The sequence below is a fragment of the Panthera onca genome, chromosome D3, assembly GCF_046562875.1.
Source record: "Panthera onca isolate mPanOnc1 chromosome D3, mPanOnc1 haplotype 2, whole genome shotgun sequence".
In the NCBI taxonomy this organism is placed as follows: domain Eukaryota; kingdom Metazoa; phylum Chordata; class Mammalia; order Carnivora; family Felidae; genus Panthera; species Panthera onca.
In genome coordinates this window covers 31080734-31100784 of record NC_138350.1, presented here as the reverse complement: position 1 = coordinate 31100784, position 20051 = coordinate 31080734, and the positions used below count along the sequence as shown (strand labels likewise).

General features: G+C 39.4%; 1 protein-coding gene across 7 annotated transcripts in view; it reads left to right on the top strand.

Moving 5' to 3' along the window:
• Positions 1-20051, top strand: part of CEP192 (centrosomal protein 192) — a 130495-nt gene that overhangs the window by 69514 nt on the left and 40930 nt on the right. For all 7 annotated transcript variants that reach the window (XR_014135871.1, XM_060613177.3, XM_060613175.3 and 4 more), the window contains 11 exons: positions 4859-5027; positions 7153-8074; positions 9272-9420; positions 11245-11475; positions 15343-15468; positions 15661-15804; positions 15926-15989; positions 16620-16759; positions 16858-16950; positions 17458-17576; positions 18488-18664. Coding sequence is in view for 6 of the 7 variants with exons in the window: in XM_060613177.3 (XP_060469160.3) it covers positions 4859-5027; positions 7153-8074; positions 9272-9420; positions 11245-11475; positions 15343-15468; positions 15661-15804; positions 15926-15989; positions 16620-16759; positions 16858-16950; positions 17458-17576; positions 18488-18664 (2334 nt within the window). In the remaining variant the exon portion in view is untranslated. The remainder of the gene's footprint in view (positions 1-4858; positions 5028-7152; positions 8075-9271; positions 9421-11244; positions 11476-15342; positions 15469-15660; positions 15805-15925; positions 15990-16619; positions 16760-16857; positions 16951-17457; positions 17577-18487; positions 18665-20051) is intronic.

Here is a 20051-nt window from a genome sequence, read left to right as displayed (position 1 = left end):
GGTGTAGTGTGCAACTCTTTATTTTGTTTTATTAAAAAAATTTTTTTTTAATGTTTATTTTTGAGACCATGTGAGAGAGTGCAAGCAGCAGAGGGGCAGACAGAGGGAGAAACAGAATCTGAAGTGGGTTCCAGGCTCTGAGCTGTCAGCCCAGAGCCTGATGTGGGGCTTGAACTCACAAACCGTGAGATCGTGACCTGAGCCGAAGACGGACGCTTAACCAGCTGAGCCACTCAGGCGCTCCATATAGTGTGCAACTCTTGATCTCGGGCTTGTGAATTCCAGCCCCACATTGGGTGTAGAGATTACTTAAAAATAAAGAAGTCCTTAAACTGAGGCTTTTAGGGGAGGATCCTTCCTTACCTCTTCCAGCTTAGGGTAGTCCTGGGTGTCCACTGGCTTGTAGATGAATTACTCTAATCTCTGCCTCTGTATTCACATGGCTGTCTTGTGTCTTTTTGTCCAGAGTTCTCTCTTACAAGGACACCATTCACATTGGATTGAGGGCCCAGCCTGCTCCACTATAACCTTATTTTAATTACTTACATCTGTAGTGCCCCCATTTCCAACCAAGGTCACATTCTGAAGTACTGGGTGTTAAGACTTTAACATACATTTTTTGGGGAAACAGCTCAACCCATAATAGTGTTTGTGACCAATGAGACAATTAGAGAATTTATTCTCATGTTCTTTCCCTTTCCACTTTTTTCTTTTTAGGTACGTAGTTTCTCTGTTGGCATTTCATTTACATTTTGATTCATCACTGTATCCTACACTTGTTTAGTTTTTATTCTGTATTTAAATATATTCATTTTTAGCCATTAGGTGTTTCCTCTCTTGACTGAAGTATGTTCTGTGGTAATTTGCTCAGAGGACGGAGGGAACAATACTCCCTAGGCTCTTTTATGTTCCATAGTTAAACCTGTGTCTTTTGTAATGGAAGCATGGTGTGGCTCTGTTTAAAATCTTTGGCTTATGCTTTCCTCCTTAAGATTTTTGTAGGGATTGCTTTACTGTCGATGTAGAATGTAGGAGGGAAATCTGAGTCATCCCAATTCTTTCTGTCTCAGAATTGACTTGATCTTTTTGTAAGCTTATGCCAAAGATGCCTTATCTTTCAAGTCTAGTTTAATTTTAGTAGGCTCTATATCTATGTTGACTCTTTGTGGTTACTTTGTCCCATCACACGGTATACCATTCAGTATGTGGATTCAAGCATTTAAGGAAGGGAAAATTTTTTTGAATTACTTGTTAAAGTACGATCCTGCTCCATCACCTTACTGCCCCCAGGGCTCTAGAGATTCCTGTGTGGGATCTATTTTGCTTGACATCTGCATTTATTTTCTCTTTAATCATTTGTTTAAGAACTTACTATTTTGGAAAAATTATAGATCCACAGGAGGTTACAAAGATACTGTAGAAGGATTCCCATGTCCCCTTCACCAAGTTTCCCCTAGTGGTTACATTTCTTATAATTATAGCATGGTGTCACCACCAGTGAATGTATGGGTAGAATTCAGTGTCATTTTATCACAGGTATGAATTCATGTAACAACCACCACCACAATGAAAGGTACAGAACTTCACCACCACCACCATGATCTGCCTGTTTCTTAATTTCTGTTTCATCTTGTTTGCATTTCACATGTTTGATCTCTGCATTCCTTACAATGTTTTCTGCAATGTCTCTTCCCTCTGTGTACTTTTCCAATTTCATCTTGTTTTCTGTGGTTTTGATATTTTTAAATTGTATGTGAAGGCATTTAATGAAAGCTATCAGTATAAAGACTTACATTTTTTCCTTCATAGTACCCTTGGTCAGACACAAAATGCTGGCTGGACCCACCCAATTTTTCTTGTGCTCCTAAAAAAATATACTTCTCTATTATGTGTAGGAAATATACTTAGGGAGATACTAAAGTTTTTCATGAAGTTGGTATATGTTCAGATATTTTGAATGAGGGTATCATGTTTACCTTTCTAAAGTGATCATGGAATTGGTAAGCTTACGCCACATGGGTAAGCTAGCCAGTTACCTGCACCCTCACCTGTTAGCCTGGGACAAAACAACAGGCCTTAATGAGAAAAGGCCAATTTAGAAGTGGGTGAATGCTCTGAATTAACATTGCTGGGGAAAATGCAAGGAGAGTGATGGTGTGTTGCTGAGTTGCTCAGCATACGTGTTTTGCTGCCATCGCCACCAAAGTAAATACTGGTTGAGATCTCTCGATCAGTCTGTGACATGAAATTAATCCATGAATCATTTTGGGTGCGGTTTAGCCTACTAACAAGCTTATTGTCCAAGTTTTGGCCCACTCCTAACCCAATTTTAGGATTTAACAGTATGCGTTGTTGTATTATATTTTTACTGATATATAATTAACATGTAGTAAAATACACAGATCATAAAGATTTCGGTCAGTGGATTTCTGACACTTACGTACACTTATTTAAATACCCCCTGCCCGCCGGAGTGCCTGAGTGGCTTAGTCGGTTGAGCGTCCAACTCTTGATTTCTGCTCTGGCCATGATCCCAGCGTTGTGGGATCAAGCCCTGTGTCAGATTCCGCGCTGAGCATGGTGCCTGCGTGGGATTCTCTCTCTCTCCCTCTGCCCCTCTCTCTTACTTGTGTGCTCGCTCTAATAAAAATTTAAAAAAAAATAAATACCACCTTCTAAAAGAGATAGCACATTTACATCCCCACCCCCCGCCCCCGCCCCATTAACAATCCTTTACCTTTTTCAAGTCAATTCTCCTCCTCCTTCCCTGGCCCCACCCTAGCATTCACTTTCTGTTCCATATTACCATAGTTTAGTTTTGTCTGTTCTTGCATTTTATTTCAGTGGAATCATACATTTTTCTGTGTCTAGCTTCCTCCGCTTAACATGTTTTTGAGATTGATCCTGTGGTTGCCTGTACCAGTAGCTCCTTGTGCTCATGGCTGCATAGCACTCCATCACATTACTATGACCGTGCCGTGTATCTGTTCCCCTGTTGCACAACATGTGTTTTTGTTCCAGCCTTGTTCCTAGCTCTGTTTTAGGTTCCTACTACAGCCTTCTTCTCTCTTTTTTCCCTCCTCAACTTCAAATGCCTATATCAGTCTCAGTTGATTTTCCTGGGTTATCCTAACCTCTGCATACATAATTCTTTCTTTCTTCGAGTTCTATTTTCTGTTACCTTTGATTGTTGATTGTGTTCCATCTATTCTCCTTCCTTTTGAGAACCCTGGTTTCCCATTAGTGGACACTGTCTTCTCTGGTCATCTATGACTGTTTTCTTTTTCCTAATTTTCATTGTTTTATACATTCACTCTGTATGATGGTGTAGCTGCTCAAGTGTTTACACTCTGCATCGTTGATTTTCTCTAGTATCAATTATGCTTTTTGTTCCTACATAGACTAATTTTGTGTACATTTACTTTTATTGAAGTCATCCTTTTCTATTATGATAAAATGAGTGTGATTTTTTTTTGAGTGGGATATTGTTATTCTTTTTCTCTAGTTTCTGCCATCTTGTATTCCTCTAAGTGTTTTTTTTTTTTTTAAACTCATGGTTTACTATTGGTCAAAATTTTCATCTGTCCAGTGGCAACATTTTTTTGGTGAGTGTACTTTTTCTGATAAGTTTTGCTATTCATTAGCATTCCTGTTAGCTGATCTTCCACCTACTTTCCAGCAGGTTCATAGGACTGATTTAGACCTTCTAATTCCAGAACCACCTTTGTGTCTCCATATGGCTAGCTCCTTGGCAGTTTTGGGATTCCTTTGAAGTTTGACATCTCAACTGAAATTTCTCTCTTTATTTCCATGCATTCTTACAGTTCACTTGTCATTACTTGAAGTAATACACCCAAAGTACATTTGTTCCTTTCCTTTTTTTAATAAGTTTTTAAAAATTTATTTATTTATTTTGAGAGAGAGCACACATGAACAAGTGCGTGAGCAGAGGGGAGACACAGAGAGAGAGAGGGAATCCAAGAAGGCTCCACAATGTCAGCACAGAGCCCCATGCAGGGCTCGAGCTCACAAACCATGATATCATGACGTGAGCTGAAATAAAGAGTTGGACACTTATCTGACTGAGCCACCCAAGCATCCCTCTAATCTTTTTTTTTTTTTAATGTAATGAACATCTTTCTGAGTCAAAGGATAGTACTCAACAGCATGATTTAAAATGGCTGCACAGTGTTTTATTGTGTGTTTGTGCCGTAATTTCTATAGCCTAATTTCTCCTATATGATTAGGATTTCTTGCTTTATTAAAGGATGACATACCCTTTTGACAAAGTCTTTATAAATAGCATTGATTTTTTTTCCTTAGGATTAATTCCTAGGTGTAGAATGTCTGAGTCAAAATGATATGCATTGCTTTTTTTTTGATATGCATTGCTTAATTGCTCAGCCAAAGGTTGTTTCACTTCATATTCCGCTCAGCGGTGGATACCATTTCTTTGCACTTATATATGTGATTCTTTTTTTCATCTGTACTCTTTGAGGGCAGGAATTTTTGAACACTCTGCTCCTTGCTTTATATCAGGTATTCAATAAATGTTTATCAAATAAATGACTAGCATTGTTCTGTGACTGTATATGAAGTTTGTTAATGAAAATGCCACAACCCTTTTTCTTACAATAGTTTACCAAGTACTTTATTCAATAGGGATATGATTTATAATTTTAGATAGTTAAGGTAAAAAAAAAAAAAAGAATCCATGATTGAGTTATTATATATGGCAGCTAGAGCAGAGACTATAGGTTAACAAACTTGTAGGCAAGCAGAAATGGCTTTTTGTCAGTCTAGATAATGTTAAATAAGGGAATGGAAAACTCTAATCATGAGATATTCTCCCTTTTAGGTGTGCTTCAGAGTCTTCTGGTTCAGCAGCTCATCAGAAGCTTCCCTGTGAGAGTGAGTTGTCTCAGTTGGTGTGTCCACAAGCTAGTGTGAGTAGGCTGACTTATGTGTCTGAACAAGAGAGCACCCGTCCCACTCTAGCCTCAGATCATTGCCTTGAGGACTGCAAGGTGGGCAGCATTTCTGTTATTTCTTCATTAAAGCTTATGCTTTAAAGTATTACTGATGTAGGAGTCAGACTGAAATTTAGGCCTATGTAATTTCTGTTGCTGTTTTACCTTTAGGGTGTGTGTGTGTGTGTGTGTGTGTGTGTGTGTGTGTGTGTGTGTGTGTGTGTTTTGATCAAACAGCTACTCATGTTGAGTAGGCACTAGATGTACACAAGTATTTTAGTATCTGCCCTCTAAAAGCTTCTAGTCTGTTGGGGGACACTTACCAGGTATACTGTAATGAAGTACACTGTGATCCACCTAGGTATGCTGTGGGATTCAGAAGGAGGTAACTACAAATCTGACTGGACTTGGTGATGGTTCAACAAAGGTTTATGGGAGGGATAAATAATGTATTGAAACCATATTTTGCAGAATTACTTGGCAGGGAGGAAGCAGACGAATGAGGGAAGATATGGAGTTGTACAATAGAAGGCTGCAGTGAGTCATTCATGGGGATGGGGAGAGGCCAAACCATGAAGAGTCTTGGATGTAAAATTTGGGAGTTTGAAGGCTCTTAAGCAGGACACCGACATGACCTGTATTAATTTTTTAAAAGCTCATTAGAACCAGGAGGATTTGACACCAGACTGCTGTAGTCACTCAGGCAAGAGACGCTGTGGGCTTGGATTAAGCTAGTGGCAGTGACGATAGGAGAGAAGCAGGTAGATCTGAGGGATTTATGTGGGAGAAACTAGATTTTATTATCTGTGTGTGTGTGTGTGTGTGTGTGTGTGTGTGTGTTGTGAATATGATAGTATTCAGTTTTTTAATGAGCTGAATGAATATAACTATTGCTTGCAATACAGTCCTCCTCCACTAACCCATTACTAAATATATCCACTAAAGTTACTATATATATGATGTCATGTCGGGCAAATCCTTGAAAGCTGTCATTTTGATGGTGCTGTTAAATGTTGGGTCTTTATGTACTTAGTATAATACAGGCTGAATTATGGAGTTAGATGGGCTCTCCTCTGCTACTTTCTGAGATAGACTGTAGCTTCCTCTTTCTTCATCTGTAAGGAGAGACAGTGATGTGAAAACAGGGCTTGGCACCAAGAAGTCACCACTGAATACATACTGGCTGTTATTTATTTTTATTGATTTGATTGGTTGATGATATCTGGCAAATAACCTGGTCTTTGTTTATTAATGTCTCTATCTGTTTGGTGTAAGAAAAATTTCCAAACCAAGTGCCAAGAATAGTCAGTGAGGGTTAAGTGCATCTTAACTTGTACGTAAATTCCAGTTGGTTGACCCTGCAGAGGTGTAGATGTCACTCCTATGGTGATGCATTATCATGAAATGAATATATGAACATTAACTGCGGCTGTTACTTCTTATTTAAGAAAACAGAACCACATAATCTTAGACATCAGAAAAGAGTGCTCATAGAAATCAGCATGGAGGTGCCTCGGTGGTTCAGTCTGTTCAGAGTCTGACTCTTGATTTCAGCTCAGGGTGTGATCTTGCAGTTCATGGGATTGAGCCCTGTGTTGGACTCTGCACTGACAGTGCTGAACTGAATATGCTTGGGGATTCTCTCTTCCTCTCTCTCTGCCCCTCCCCAGCTTGTGCATGCACACGCTCTCTCTCTGTCTTTCTCAATAAATAAAAAAGAGATTAGCATCTTCAAGCATAACAGCAGTATAGACAAACAATGGGGTGGGAGAGCCTGTGAGTTACATTGATTATTTCTGAACTCATGTCGATATCACTTGAAAGCTTGGTCACCCCCAACTCCTGTGTTATTAATTTACTTAGATTTTAATTGTACTTTTTATTGTAGTTCCAGGAAAACAATCCCTTAAATTTAACGAAAGTACTTGTCTCTGGTCCTTTATCTGTGTAAATTTGTCAGAGATGTAATTGGTATATATCTCTTTAGTCTCCTCATAATGATTTCTGTGAAACAACTGTACACTTTTCTAACTTTTAATCTTGCATTTCACAGCTGTAAAAAGTTGGCCTTTTTTTTTTCAGAGTTAATGTCATGTAGGTCTTTTTTATTTGAGATTATATCAGCATGGTTTGAATTTGTAACAGTTTGTGGATTATTTAACATTTTATTTGTCACACACAGAGTGATGTCACCAGTGAATTGAGTACCACAATTATTCAAGCCAGTCCAGTTCCATCAGAGGAACAGGCTGTGGAAAAACTGACAGAAAAAGGTTCATTTCAAAGTAGAAGTAAAGGAGCACTATCGTATATTATCCAAAAAGACTCCGATACAGGCAATGTGGCAGAAATGACTTCTCTGAGTAGCAAACCTGAAGATGCAAAACCTTACTTTAGGTTGAGTGAAGATCTTTCCTCCAAGAGTGGAGATCTATCGGAAGCCAGTGCAGTCGGGTTGACCTCTCACCCCACTGAATTGGACCAGATGGGCCTGGCTCTACTGAGCAAGACAGGTCTCGCCCGCCCAGCCATGTCAGCGATGCCACACCTCCCTGTGTCACGTCAGGCTTCTGTGAACGAAAGTGAAAGAGTATCCTCAGAAGATCCGCTAACTGCCAGCAATGCAGTAAGTGGCCAGATTCCTCATCGGATGGCCCCTGGAAACGAGGGCGCCCCTATTCCCAGCACCATGGCTCGTGGCTCTGCTCCTGAGATGCAGAACGTGCCCACTGCACTTCCTACACTCTTGACTCAACATTCTTTTACCACGGCTCCCTTTGCCCAGCACTATTTAGGAACACTGTCTTCAGCTGGAAATGTTGTTTTGCCTCAGTGCCATGCTGGCAGCGCCACTGTCTGTGGATTTTCGGGAAGCTGTCCTTATTCTGCTGTTGCAGGAGAGCATGTTCAGAACTCTGTGGCCATGGGAATTTGTCTAGGGCAAAATACCAGCTCTGGATTGATGGGTACCTCTTCCCTTTATAACCCATATTCTAATGCCTTAAATCAGAATCTTCTAAGTACGGCAAAACCTTTTCCCGTGCAGTCCGTTGGTACAAACTGTGGAATTGAACCATGGGATTCAGGAATGCTGTCAGGATTTGGTAAGATGTTTTTCCTCTGTTACTGCTAATTGTCGCTTGCTGTTATTGAAAAATTGTGTTTTCTCAAACGAGGCCACAAAACTAGTTTGTTTCAGGGAGATACTGGTTGGCCTGAATTTCTCTTAAGTTTTATTCTTTGTTTTCAATTGAAATCACAGACCATGATATATTTCTGTGCAAGGGTCTCCAACATGGCTTTAGAAAAGCATGAACACTTAATGCAGGTGAAACTCCTGATGTCTTTGTCTTCCTGTCTTTCTTGTGCTCTGCACTTGGATTTCTGTAATTGCTTCAACAAGGAACTGTCCAGTTCAGGATTGGCTCTCTGGAGGAGTGAGTCTCCTTCCACTTAAAAAAATTTTTTTTAATGTTTATTTATTTTTGACAGAGAGGGAGACAGAGTGTGAGTGGGGAGGGGCAGAGAGAGAGGGAGACACAGAATCCGAAGAAGGCTTCAGGCTCTGAACTGTCAGCACAGAGCCCCACGTGGGGTTTGAACTCACAAACCACGAGGTCATGACCTGAGCCAAAGTCAGACACCCAACTGACTGAGCTACCCAGGTGCCCCTCCTTCCACTTTTTAAAGTCTTTTGGGGGATAACAGTTGTGGTGAGAGACAGTATCCTTCCACTTTTGTCTGCAGTGGCTGAACTGCTCCTGGATTCTTTTGCTAGAGATGGTCACTCTAAGCAGAGTTGGGTGTTGTGTGTTCCCTGACATCATACACACGGCCACTGGAGTGCTGTCTTTTCTACCCCCCTGTTCTTCTCAAGGAAATTCCAAAGTTACTACATAAGGATAGTGAAAAGATTTGGTCTTATTAAAACTGAGAAGATGTATAAATCTTGAAAGTTCGAGCCCTGTGTTGTTTCTTACTAGGTTAGGTAGTGGCTTATATTTGTGGCAGAAAAAAGGAAGAGATTACTAATAGGCAGTACATTGAAGAGTTGATTCGCTGTAAATTGTGGGTTTGATCAGTTGTACTTGTTCTTCCTGAGCTGGATACAGCAAGCAAAAATTGTTGGCCTGGGCTGAGGCTTATACAATGTCAAGGACTCCTAAAGACCCAGTGCACTTCATCCTGTAGCTCTTAGGTGTAAATAGGTAGTCTTACATAAAAATTTCCATTTAACTAATTGTTCTTTTAATCAGATGTTTGATATCACTTGCATTTGACTACCCTCTATCTTTACCCAGGGAAAGTCAGAGTACCTGAGGAGTTGAAGTTTCCTCATGCTTGCTGTGTTGGCATTGCTTCCCAGACCCACCTTAGTGTACTTAACCCAACTGACCGCTGGCTACAGGTCAGCATTGGGGTTCTCACTGTTAGTGTTAATGGTGAAAAGGTAAGCTTTCTGTGTCTTTCTCCTGTCACTTAGCAATTGCATTTTGATTAATGTTAGATTTCTCCTTTCTCTAGTATTTCCTTTTATACTTGGGAGTCTGTCCTCCCCCACCTTGTATGCCTTCACAGAATCATTGAAATGGTATGTGAAAGAATAACATTGTGTCTTTTTCTTAGCACCTCCTTTTCTTGTAGTACTGCATTGAGAAGTGAAATGTGATTGTGGTTCTCTGTTTCTATCAGTTATTTATTTATCATTATATTTCATTGTTATTTATTCATAAAACCATGCGAATATGCTTTAAGTGCTATTTAAACCACCAAAAACTTGGATTTCTGCTATTTGTTGGTTTTGTTAAATGTGATTGAATATAAGTTACTATCATTTATCAAAAAACAAGTTATTCTTGGGACCTATATCTTCATTCAATAAGTGGAATCTTTTTGACTAATTTATCTGATCATTTTTTTTTTTTTAGAAACATTTTTACTGTTTATTTATTTATTTACTTTTTTGAGAGAGACAGAGTGTGAGTGGGAGAGGGCAGAGAGAGGCAGACACAGAATCTGGAGCAGGCTCTAGGCTCTGAGCTATCTGCCCAGAGCCCGACATGGGGCTCGAACCCGCGAACTGCGAGATCACGACCTGAGCCGAAGTCAGATGCTTAACCGACTGAGCCGCCCAGGCGCCCCTATCTGATCATGTTTTTACATGATCTTTTGAAATACCTGGAAATACAATTTTAACATTAACTCTTAACAGCAAGGGTCTCTCACATGATCAGTTAGAGGTGGTAAAGTACAATACTCTAAATCTCCTTTCATGATTACAATGATGTAGACATGATTGAGCAGGAAAGGTGGGAAATGTGGTCAGCAGCTCCTATTTTGGAATGCCCTGGTTTTGCGACTGACACTTGCAGATGAGCATTGGTGGATGAGTTTACTTTCTCTCTTACCTCCTGGTAAGATTTACCTGGCAAAATAAGATTGTGTCTAGGGGCGCCTGGGTGGCTCAGTCAGTTAAGTGTCTGACTTTGGCTCAGGTCATGATCTCATGATTCGTGGGTTTGAGCCCTGTGTTGGACTCTGTGCTGACAGCTCAGAGCCTGGAGCCTGCTTCTGATTCTGTGTTTCGCTCTCTCTCTGCCCCTCCCCTGCTCATGTGCGCGCTCTCTCTCTCTCTCTCTCTCTCTCAAAAATAAATACACATTGAAAAAAAAAAAAAGATTGTCTCTAGTCTCCCTCTTCCCTTTTCCTAGCCTTTCCCCTCTGATCCTGAGGTTGGATGGAAAGCATGTGATAGCAGGAAAGTGTTAAGGGTGGGAGGTAAGCTTGGAGGCCCTTTTAGGGGCATGTAGGAAGTAGTGTTGCCTCTGGATGCGGGAATAGAAAAGAATGCCCTCATGTATAGTGAGGAGGGAGAGTTTGGAATGAGTCATAATCATGGACTGAGTAGCCTGATCAGGACCTTGGAAGTCAGTCTAATGTCCCTGATCACACAAAAACCAGTCCTGGGTGATGTGCAGGGCACCAGAGTGCTGCCTTTTCCAGGGGCTCTTTCATTGGAAATGAGGGTATAGATAAGCTGTGTTTGCTTTAAAACAGACTAGGGGACACACAGTCAACTTATCTTCATAAGTCTTCATAATTTTGACTAATTGTACTTTATCGATAATGGGTTATAAGGCTTAGATATTTTGAAAGGTAAATTTCTAGATTTGGTAGTTTGAGAAGAAAAGGATCTTAAACTAGTTGATTTCTGATTCTTGATTTTCAATGTGAAACCATTTCTTAACGAACTGTGTGGCACTTTTTTTTAAAGGTGGATCTTTCAGCATATCCTTGTTTAGTTTTCAAGAATAAAGTCATCATGAGACCTCATGCCACAGAAGAGATAAAAGTACTTTTCATACCATCTGATCCTGGGATTTTCAGATGTATATTCAGTGTTGCTTGTTGGCCATTTTCAGCAGATGCTGAGACCATAGCACAAGCAGAAGCCTTGGCAAGCAGAGTCGTTCTCACAGCTGTTGCTGAGATGCCTGTGATTGAGGTAACTACTTGTAAGCAAGTCTTTGTCATGCCTGGCATTTGAATGAAGCCTGTTTAACCCTTAAGAGGTAATATTTGGGAGAAATGAATATGTGGGTAAATATGCCACAAAGTTACTTTCAAGCTACCATTAGTTCTTAATTAGCTTCTTACTTTAGAATTTAAAATTATTTCTGTTGGGGCTCCTGGGTGACTCAGTTGGTTGGGTGTCCAACTTTGGTTCAGGTCATGATCACACAGTTCGTGAGTTCAAGCCCTGTGTTGGGCTCTCTGCTGTCAGCATCTGCTTCAGATCCTCTCTCTCCCTCTCTCTCTGCCCCTCCCCTGCTTTCTTTCCTCTCTCTCACTCTCTCTCTCTCTCAAAAATAAACATTAATGGAGCATCTGGGTGGCTCAGTCGGTGAAGCGTTTGACTCTTGGTTTCGGCTCAGGTTATGAGTTCATGGCTTCGTGGGTTGTAACACTGCATCAGGCTCTGCACTGGCAGTGGGGAGCCTGCTTGGGATTCTATCTTCCCGTCTCTCTGCCCCTCCCCATTTGTGCTGTTTCTGTCTCTCAATATAAATAAATAACTTAAAAAAAAGTAAACATTAAAAAAAATTACTGGGGCACCCGGGTGGCTCAGTCGATTAAGTGTCCAACTTCTGCTTAGATCATGATCTCACGGTTCACGAGTTTGAGCCCTGCGTCAGGCTCTGTGCTGACAGCTCAGAGCCTGGAGCCTGCTTCAGATTCTGTGTCTCCCTCTCTCTCTGTCCCTCCCCTGCTTACATTCTGTCTCTCTTTCCTAAAAATAAACATTTAAAAAAATAAAAAAAAATAATTTCTATTGTTTTACGGAAATTCAGCTCTACTTGCTGGATGTGGGTGTTAGTTTGGGACGTTCTGAAAAGTCACCAGACATATTGGGTTGTTTGTTTTAAAAGCGACTAAGAAATGTAATGAGATCAGTGATTTTCCCTGGTGGTATGTAAACGTTGGATGTTATATATTAACCTTTTAAATACCACTTTAAGAAAGAATACAGGAAGTGGTTACGTAGGGGACATCTTGAATATATGTGTATAGGGAAAATAACTGCCTTATGTTACATGAATGAGTGTTTCAGCTTGGAATAACTTTCAGTAACCACATCACATACGGATTTAAAAAGTGTTTCAATATCAGTTTGGATGCACGTGAAGACTAGGCTTCATGGATGCTGGAAGACAGCTTAGACAGTGTCTCTAGTGATGAAGAAGCCACCAGTGTTGACGATCTTGCCAGTGTTTGAGTACAGTTGTTTTCTGCCTAGAATACTTCTCCCACACACCGCATACTCTCTCACTGTTGGTGGAATGGCAGTCCCCACCTATTCCCTCATCCCTGCATGCCCACCTCCCTTTGCCCACTTTACTTTTCTGCTTAGCATTTTTAGCATTGTCATACTAAATATTTACCTGTTTATTGTCTGATCCTCTTTGCTCCCACTAGAGTGTGAGCTCTGTGGGGGCCAGGACATGTGTCTCTTTTGTTCACTTCCAAAATAGTGCTTGGCATATAGTAAGGGCTCAAGTAATAGTTGTTTGAACTATCAATTCAAATAGAAAGTGGAAATAGCAATATTTCTAAATATATGTGGTTTCTGAAACATTGTATTACATTCGTGTCGACCAAAACCAATGACTATAGTCAGTTAGCTATTTCATCCATATCATTAAAGATTTATGTAGTAAGTCTGGCCAAGGAAGACTTTTTGATCTTGGAGAAATTGGATTGTTACGCATTTTAAAGTACATTTATAGTTTCCAAATGTTTTGGGAATGTTCCAGCAGCCTCTCCCCATTGCATGCCCCATGTTGGAGTCAGAATATGGGTTGGCGAGGGGAAGAAGGAAAGAGATTCTGTAGTTTAGCATGAGTTCAATCTATGTTAATGTTTCTTGTGTGCTTGAAAAGAATGACTCTAATTTCTCTTAGGTGCAGAATTCTTTTACATGTCCTTTAGCTCTACTTTGTTACTGTCTTCTGTATCGTTATTAACATTTCTGTGTGTTTAGTCTTTTTGTCTTTAAGAGAAGTTTTGTGGATTTGTCTGTTTCTCCTTATAATTCTATTGATTTTTGTCTTGGGTATTCTGAGCTCTGTTATGTGTGTTTAGACTCAAGATAATTTTATCTTCTAAGTGAAATTGTTTCTTTTTGAAGTTACAATTCTCTTGCATCTGCATTAGTTTGGAAGTTACACATTTCTGTTCCCTTCTTATTCAAATTGGTTACTGAAGTCTAAAATTAATCAGGAGCCCAAACAACACAAAAAGCTATAGTCATTTTAATGTTGATCTTTTCCTTCCGTCATATCTTTGACTACTATTTTAATCCCAAATGGTTTTAAAACCGTAACATTAAATGTTTTTTAACAGGTTGCTCATGCTATTTTACTTTTTATTTTTATTTTTTTTGCTCATCATTATTTCTTGAATCTTTTGTTTTTACCTTTTTCATGGACTCTATTATCTGTATTTAAAGTGTACTTATTTTATAGTTAATTTCAGATTATTTCTAGTTCTTCAGGTGCTAATTTTTCTGCTAGCTTTGCTAGGTCTCCCTGATTACTTTCTTCATGAGGTTTCTAATTTTTTTTTAATGTTTATATTTATTTTTGAGACAGAGTGAGACAGATGAGTGGGGGAGGGCAGAGAGAGAGGGAGACACAGAATCTGAAGCAGGCTCCAGGCCCTGAGCTGTCAGCACAGAGCCTGATGGAGGGCTCAAACTCATGACTCGGGAGATCATGACCTGACTCAAAGTTGGACGCTCAACTGACTGAGCCACCCAGGCTCCCCAAGGTTTTTAATTTTTTAATTGACTTAAAAAATTCTTTCAATGTGAGCTCACATCATTAAGGCTGCTCTTCGCTGTAGTAATTCCATGTGTCCTGGTTTTTGAGTGTCCATAGAGAGCACTTTGTACAACTGCTTGGGGCATGAAGGGTTGTACTGATTTTCAGCTTGGAGCTTTCATATCTAGTGTGGCATAGGCCTAGAGTTTTACTTTCTTGCAAATGGTCTTCTGACACCCACCCATTGCTGGACAAGCTTCCCTGTTACCTCCTCAGACATATAAACAGGTTTTCTAGTTTCCTTTTCATAAAAGGCACTTCTTTCAATTTCCGCACTTGATGCAGGGAGCTCAGATTCCATTCTAGCCTTGCCCTGCCCACAGCAAGCTCAGGGTCATACTTTCTGTGGTTAGGAGGGTGGTGAAGCTCAACCACCTTGGAAGTGGCTCGATCCCAGACCTTCATGGGCTACCATGGAAGTCAGTTCCCATTTGCCAGTCTGTTTTTGATTTCCCATTATATTTGGCCAGGCTGAAGAAATTTATGTGTGTGTTAAATATTATCCAGCATTTCTACATGTGTGTGTGTGAGAGGTCTGTGTTAAGTTGTTCTTAGGCACACATTTTAAACTTTTGATATGCCTATTTTGGTATCATTTTAAACATTTTTAGTTTTGCCCGAAATTGGACTAAATCTGAAAATTCCAACATATATTTTGAAGGGAAATAGAGTTCATAGTAACTCATTGAAGGGAGGCTTGTATCTTTTATAAAATTGTCAGTTTGTCTTAAGATCTAACAGTCTTTTCAAAGTAGCAACAGCAAACATACTACTTTATTCTGTAGTACATTTGCATACATAGACTACCTCAGAAAATGAATTTAACATTTATTTTTGTAGAAAATAGCAATTGTAAAATGGCCTGGGGATATTTAGGTAGGTTTACATTTAATGCTGACTATTTGTAACTGGAAAAAGCAGTGATATGAATGTAAGCTGTGATATTAATATATGACTTTTTATAAATTAGTCTTTTCTTTCATAATTAGGTAGAAACAGAAAAAAAAGATGTTCTTGATTTTGGTGACTTGACTTATGGAGGCTGGAAAGCTTTGCCATTAAAATTGATAAACAAGACTCATGCCACTGTGCCAATCAGACTTGTTATTAATGCTGTAAGTATTAATGTACAGTAAGAAACTTTACAGAACACATTGATTTGGAATTCTAGGTACCGCTAATATCATTCTTGGTTCATTTTTCTTATGGAAGTAAATTTTTTGGTAACGATTCGGTCAACAAATTTAACATCACATGAACATTGCACTGTTGGCTTTACTGAGACTGATTCTTCTATTTCTGAACAGAATGCCATAGCCTGGCGCTGCTTCACATTTTCCAAGGCACCCATCCATGCTTCTTTGAAAGCAGCTCCGTATGCTGACATGATTGCTCAGCTGGCAGCTCCTTCTGTGGTCAACCACATGATGCCTGCCAGTTATGACGGACAGGTAAGCTGGGTGGATTGAAGGAACTGGCTTCAAATTAAAGAGGGAGTTAAGTTTCCAAACCAATTATCTTTCATTAAGATTTACATCTTAATGCTAAATTAAATTTTATTTTATTTTACAGGATCCGGAATTTCTGATAATTTGGGTTCTTTTCCATAGTCCAAAGAAACGGATCACTTCTTCAGGTATTCATGTTTATGTTTTTGGGGGAATTGCTCTTCTCTGTAGCAAAATAAACTACAAAGTTGAGGCATGTTTCTTCTATCAGTGAATGTGAATACTTTGAGGAATTTGTGAAATATGTTATGTTGTTTTAAAAATGGGGCAGAGAGTGTGCTGTTTTGGCTCAAATCCATGTAATTGTGGTTAACCCCAGCAAGTACCACTGAAAACCTTTTGGGATCTTTTTTGTACACTGATTTTATCACATCTACCAGTTGGATGTTTTCTTTCTTTTTCTCTTTTCTCCTCCACTAATTTCTATTCCTCTTCAAAGAGGAATTCTTCAAAAAATCATTTTGCTGGGGCTCCTGGGTGGTTCAGTTGGTTAAGCATCTGACTCTTGGTTGCAGCTTAGGTCATGATCTCATGGTTTGTGAGTTTAGGCCCCACATCGGGCTCTGCACTGACTGCTTGGGATTCTCTGTCTCTGTCTCTGTCTCTGTCTCTCTCTCTCTCTCAAAATAAATAAACTTAAAAAAAATCATTTTGCTTAGGATTTCTTGGGATCCCTGAGGGCATAGTGTTGGACCACATACAACATTTAGACTTAAATAATTCTCTGGTGTCTGAACTAAAAGAATGAGCTTTTGTAGAGATTTTAGGCTCAGCAGAAGAGTTCTTGGCAAGAGTCGATATAGAAGTTGATAGCCCAAACCCTACCCCAGTCATTAAAAGTATTGGTCTTCAAGCAAGAACAGGAATAGCTAGGATACATGCTCCAAAAGACTTACAGGTACCCTAAATTCTTTTCTTTGCCATGATTTTATGTTCAGGTTGATTTCATTCTAATTGTGACATTATTTAAGATGTTGGTTTTACTCCATTCTCTAGACTATGCACCTGTTTGCCAGTTTGGCTTCCTCAGCAAAGCAGCACTTACCTTTGAAAAATGCAGGGAATATTGATGTTTACTTAGATATCAAGGTAAGAATTTGTGTAAGAGCACTATGACATAGTATTTCCTTAGTCTGTGAGACTCTGAGTATCTTCTGACATTGTGAACATGGCTGAGCTGCCCCAGAGATCAAACAGAGTGCTTAAAATCTGAGGATTATACCAGTAGGAAATAGATGATAGGACACTTTAACATCTGATGTTTTATATGTAAGAACCAAGTTCTAGATTAATTCCTGAAAAATGTGTATGTTATCCTGTGGATAGGTGGAATTGGAGGAGAGTGATCATATATGTAGACATTTCTGAGAGGTGTGGATGAGTAAGAGGGTGTTAGTGATAGGAAATAGGAATGGGAGTTTAACTTCTTTGTGGAAAGAGAAAGTGCCCTTTCCAAGAGAATAAGACAAAGTGGGATAGTGACAGACAAGGCAGAAGGGAAAAATAACCTGTCAGAGTAAATGAAAAATGAGAGTAACTGAGTAAAAGCCACATTTGCATAAGTCAGTATTTAGTTATAATTGTATAAATATTTAGATCCCAGACCAAGGAAGTCACTTTTCAGTGGATCCAGAGAATCTATTCCTTAAACCTGGAGAAGAACATGAAGTTATAGTTACATTTACTCCAAAGGATCCCAAAGCCTGTGAGGAAAGGTAATATAAAATTATTTATAATGACCAGTTTGTACTCTTTTCTGAAAATAGCCACTTATTTAGATGTGCTTCGTTCCACAGTCTGAATGATCTAGGACATGTTTCATCTCATCTGATAGATAGTATAGCTCTGTTTAACTTCTGTTAGCCTCAGATTTTCTTCTTTTTGTGTACTAAAACTCTCCTTTTAAACCAATTGACTAGAAATTAAGAAATGACTATTTTTAAATATATTCTGACAAAAGTAAATAATAAAATGTCAATCTTGATGTTTCTCATTAACTTTCTCTCTCTCTCCAAGGAAACCATCACCAGTTGTTGGTAGTTTAAGATGCTTCCCCCTGCTCCCACACCCCCTCCCCCATTTCTCCAGGCTTATGACTTTTTGGCACCTAAATCATAAGTGAATATTACCTGATAGTGGTCGGAGCATCATTGTCATTAGTATTTGAATTTGCTTGGTAAACAGAGCTTAGAAGCACACACTGCTGAGACACATGTGCCCTGTCCCCTGCCTGGGTTATGGAATGCCTTAGTGTGCTCAGTCTGCTACTGTGACCTTTCAGAGGAGAGCTGGCCTGCACAAATGTGAACACTTGTGCCTGGAACAGCTGCCCCCAACTTCATTGAGTTACCTCTTTCATCTGAGAAGCTTTCCTCAACTGTTCCCAAACTCCTCATAAATAGTAGTCGGTAGTATTCCCGTGACCCCATGAACTTCCCTTGTCCCATTGTGTAGATGGTATTGTGACAGTCTTTCCTTGTCGATATTCCTCTGGAATATAAGCTGTAAGTGTGGGAATGTCATTGTATCCTCAGCACCCAGTTCAGTCTCTTGGACAAAGGAAGCCTGTGGGAAATAGTTGCCAATAGAATTGTGGACATTCAACTTAGATGGTTTTCTTTGTTAGGATCTTGAAAATATTCGTGCAGCCATTTGGACCACAGTATGAAGTGATGTTAAAAGGTGAAGTAGTTTCTTCAGGAAATAAATCTCTAATACCTGGATCTTGCTGCTCAGATGTTCCATCAATTTTGTCCAACAAGCAGTTTCTGGCCTGGGGGGGTGTCCCTCTTGGTAGAATACAGTAAGTATGCATGTAGCAGCTCCTGAGCACAAAGATTCTGCTGTCATCACCTAGCATTGTTTTCCACTCTGATAATTATGACCATGTTAATATTTTTAGAGTTGAATAAAGTTATCCTATGTTCCGTAATCTTCCTATTATGAATTCCGATGTTTTAATTAAAATTTTCACCTCTGGGGCACCTGGGTGGCTTGGTCAGTTGGGCATCTGACTTCGGCCTTGCGGTTTGTAGGTTTGAACCTTGTGTCGGGCTCTGGGCTAACAGCTCAGAGCCTGGAGCCTGCTTCGGATTCTGTGTCTCCTCCTCTCTCTGCTCATGCTCATGCTCTGTCTGTCTGTGTCTTTCAATAATAAATAAACGTTAAAAAAAAAAAAAAGTGTTTTTTTTTTTTAAATTTCACCTCTGCAATCCAAAAAAAATAGGTTTCAATTTTCTTAAGCTCTTTGGTGGATTCTCTGCTGATTATCAGATTTAGGCACTTAAGAGTTTGTTTGTTCCTTCTCTGGAAAGCCCTATGGAAAGGTAGGAAGAAAAAATAATCAGAGACCTTGCATTCTTCAGGAGTTTACAAAGTAGTAGAATATGAATGCTTTGTACCATAAAGAGTAAAAGGGGTCTCTAATAGACCAGATCTGTTCTGTCATGGTTTAATGTGAATTATATCTTGAATCTTATTTTTATGTGCACTTTGATTATACACTATGAATATGAACTTTGAGTTAATTGGCATATAATATATAGTATAGTAATATTTTTCCTTTCATAAGCTTAGCAACATAGCTAAATACTTCTAATTAATAACCTAGGCAATTATTAAAGCTCAGTGTTTCTTCTTCCATATTTTGCATTTTTGTGTTTGACCTAAATGTTTTACCCACACATTTCTATGGTACCTGAGAGATAAGAAACTTCTGGCTGAATCTGTACTATAGGTGTGAAGAATTACTTTTTAAAATTATAGTTTTGTTAGTGCAAAAAAGATCTAATTGAACTTCCTTACTTTATAGAGTTCATACATCTGCTTAACCATCCAAGTAGTCAGTCATATGTACCTTGTCTTGTTGCAAAGGCAGCTTTCAAAAAGATATAGTAAGGTAAAAACTTGAGGGCCGACTGCTGTGGGATGATGAGATATGGTAATCATAAAGGTCATGCCCGAAGGCTCACCTGCAGAAGGCTCACGCTTTGCACTCGCCTTGATGTGGGTCTTATGCTTGGTTCTGACTCTAACCCCATCATCCTGAGATAAGTCACAGTGTTCAGAGGTTAAGAACAAACCAGTTACTGTGTGAGAGAGGATAGCTGTTCCTGCTGTAGACTTTAGACAGATGTTTCTTGCAGGGGTCCTTTCAAAGAGAAATCCATACAGCATGCCAAGTCTCAAAG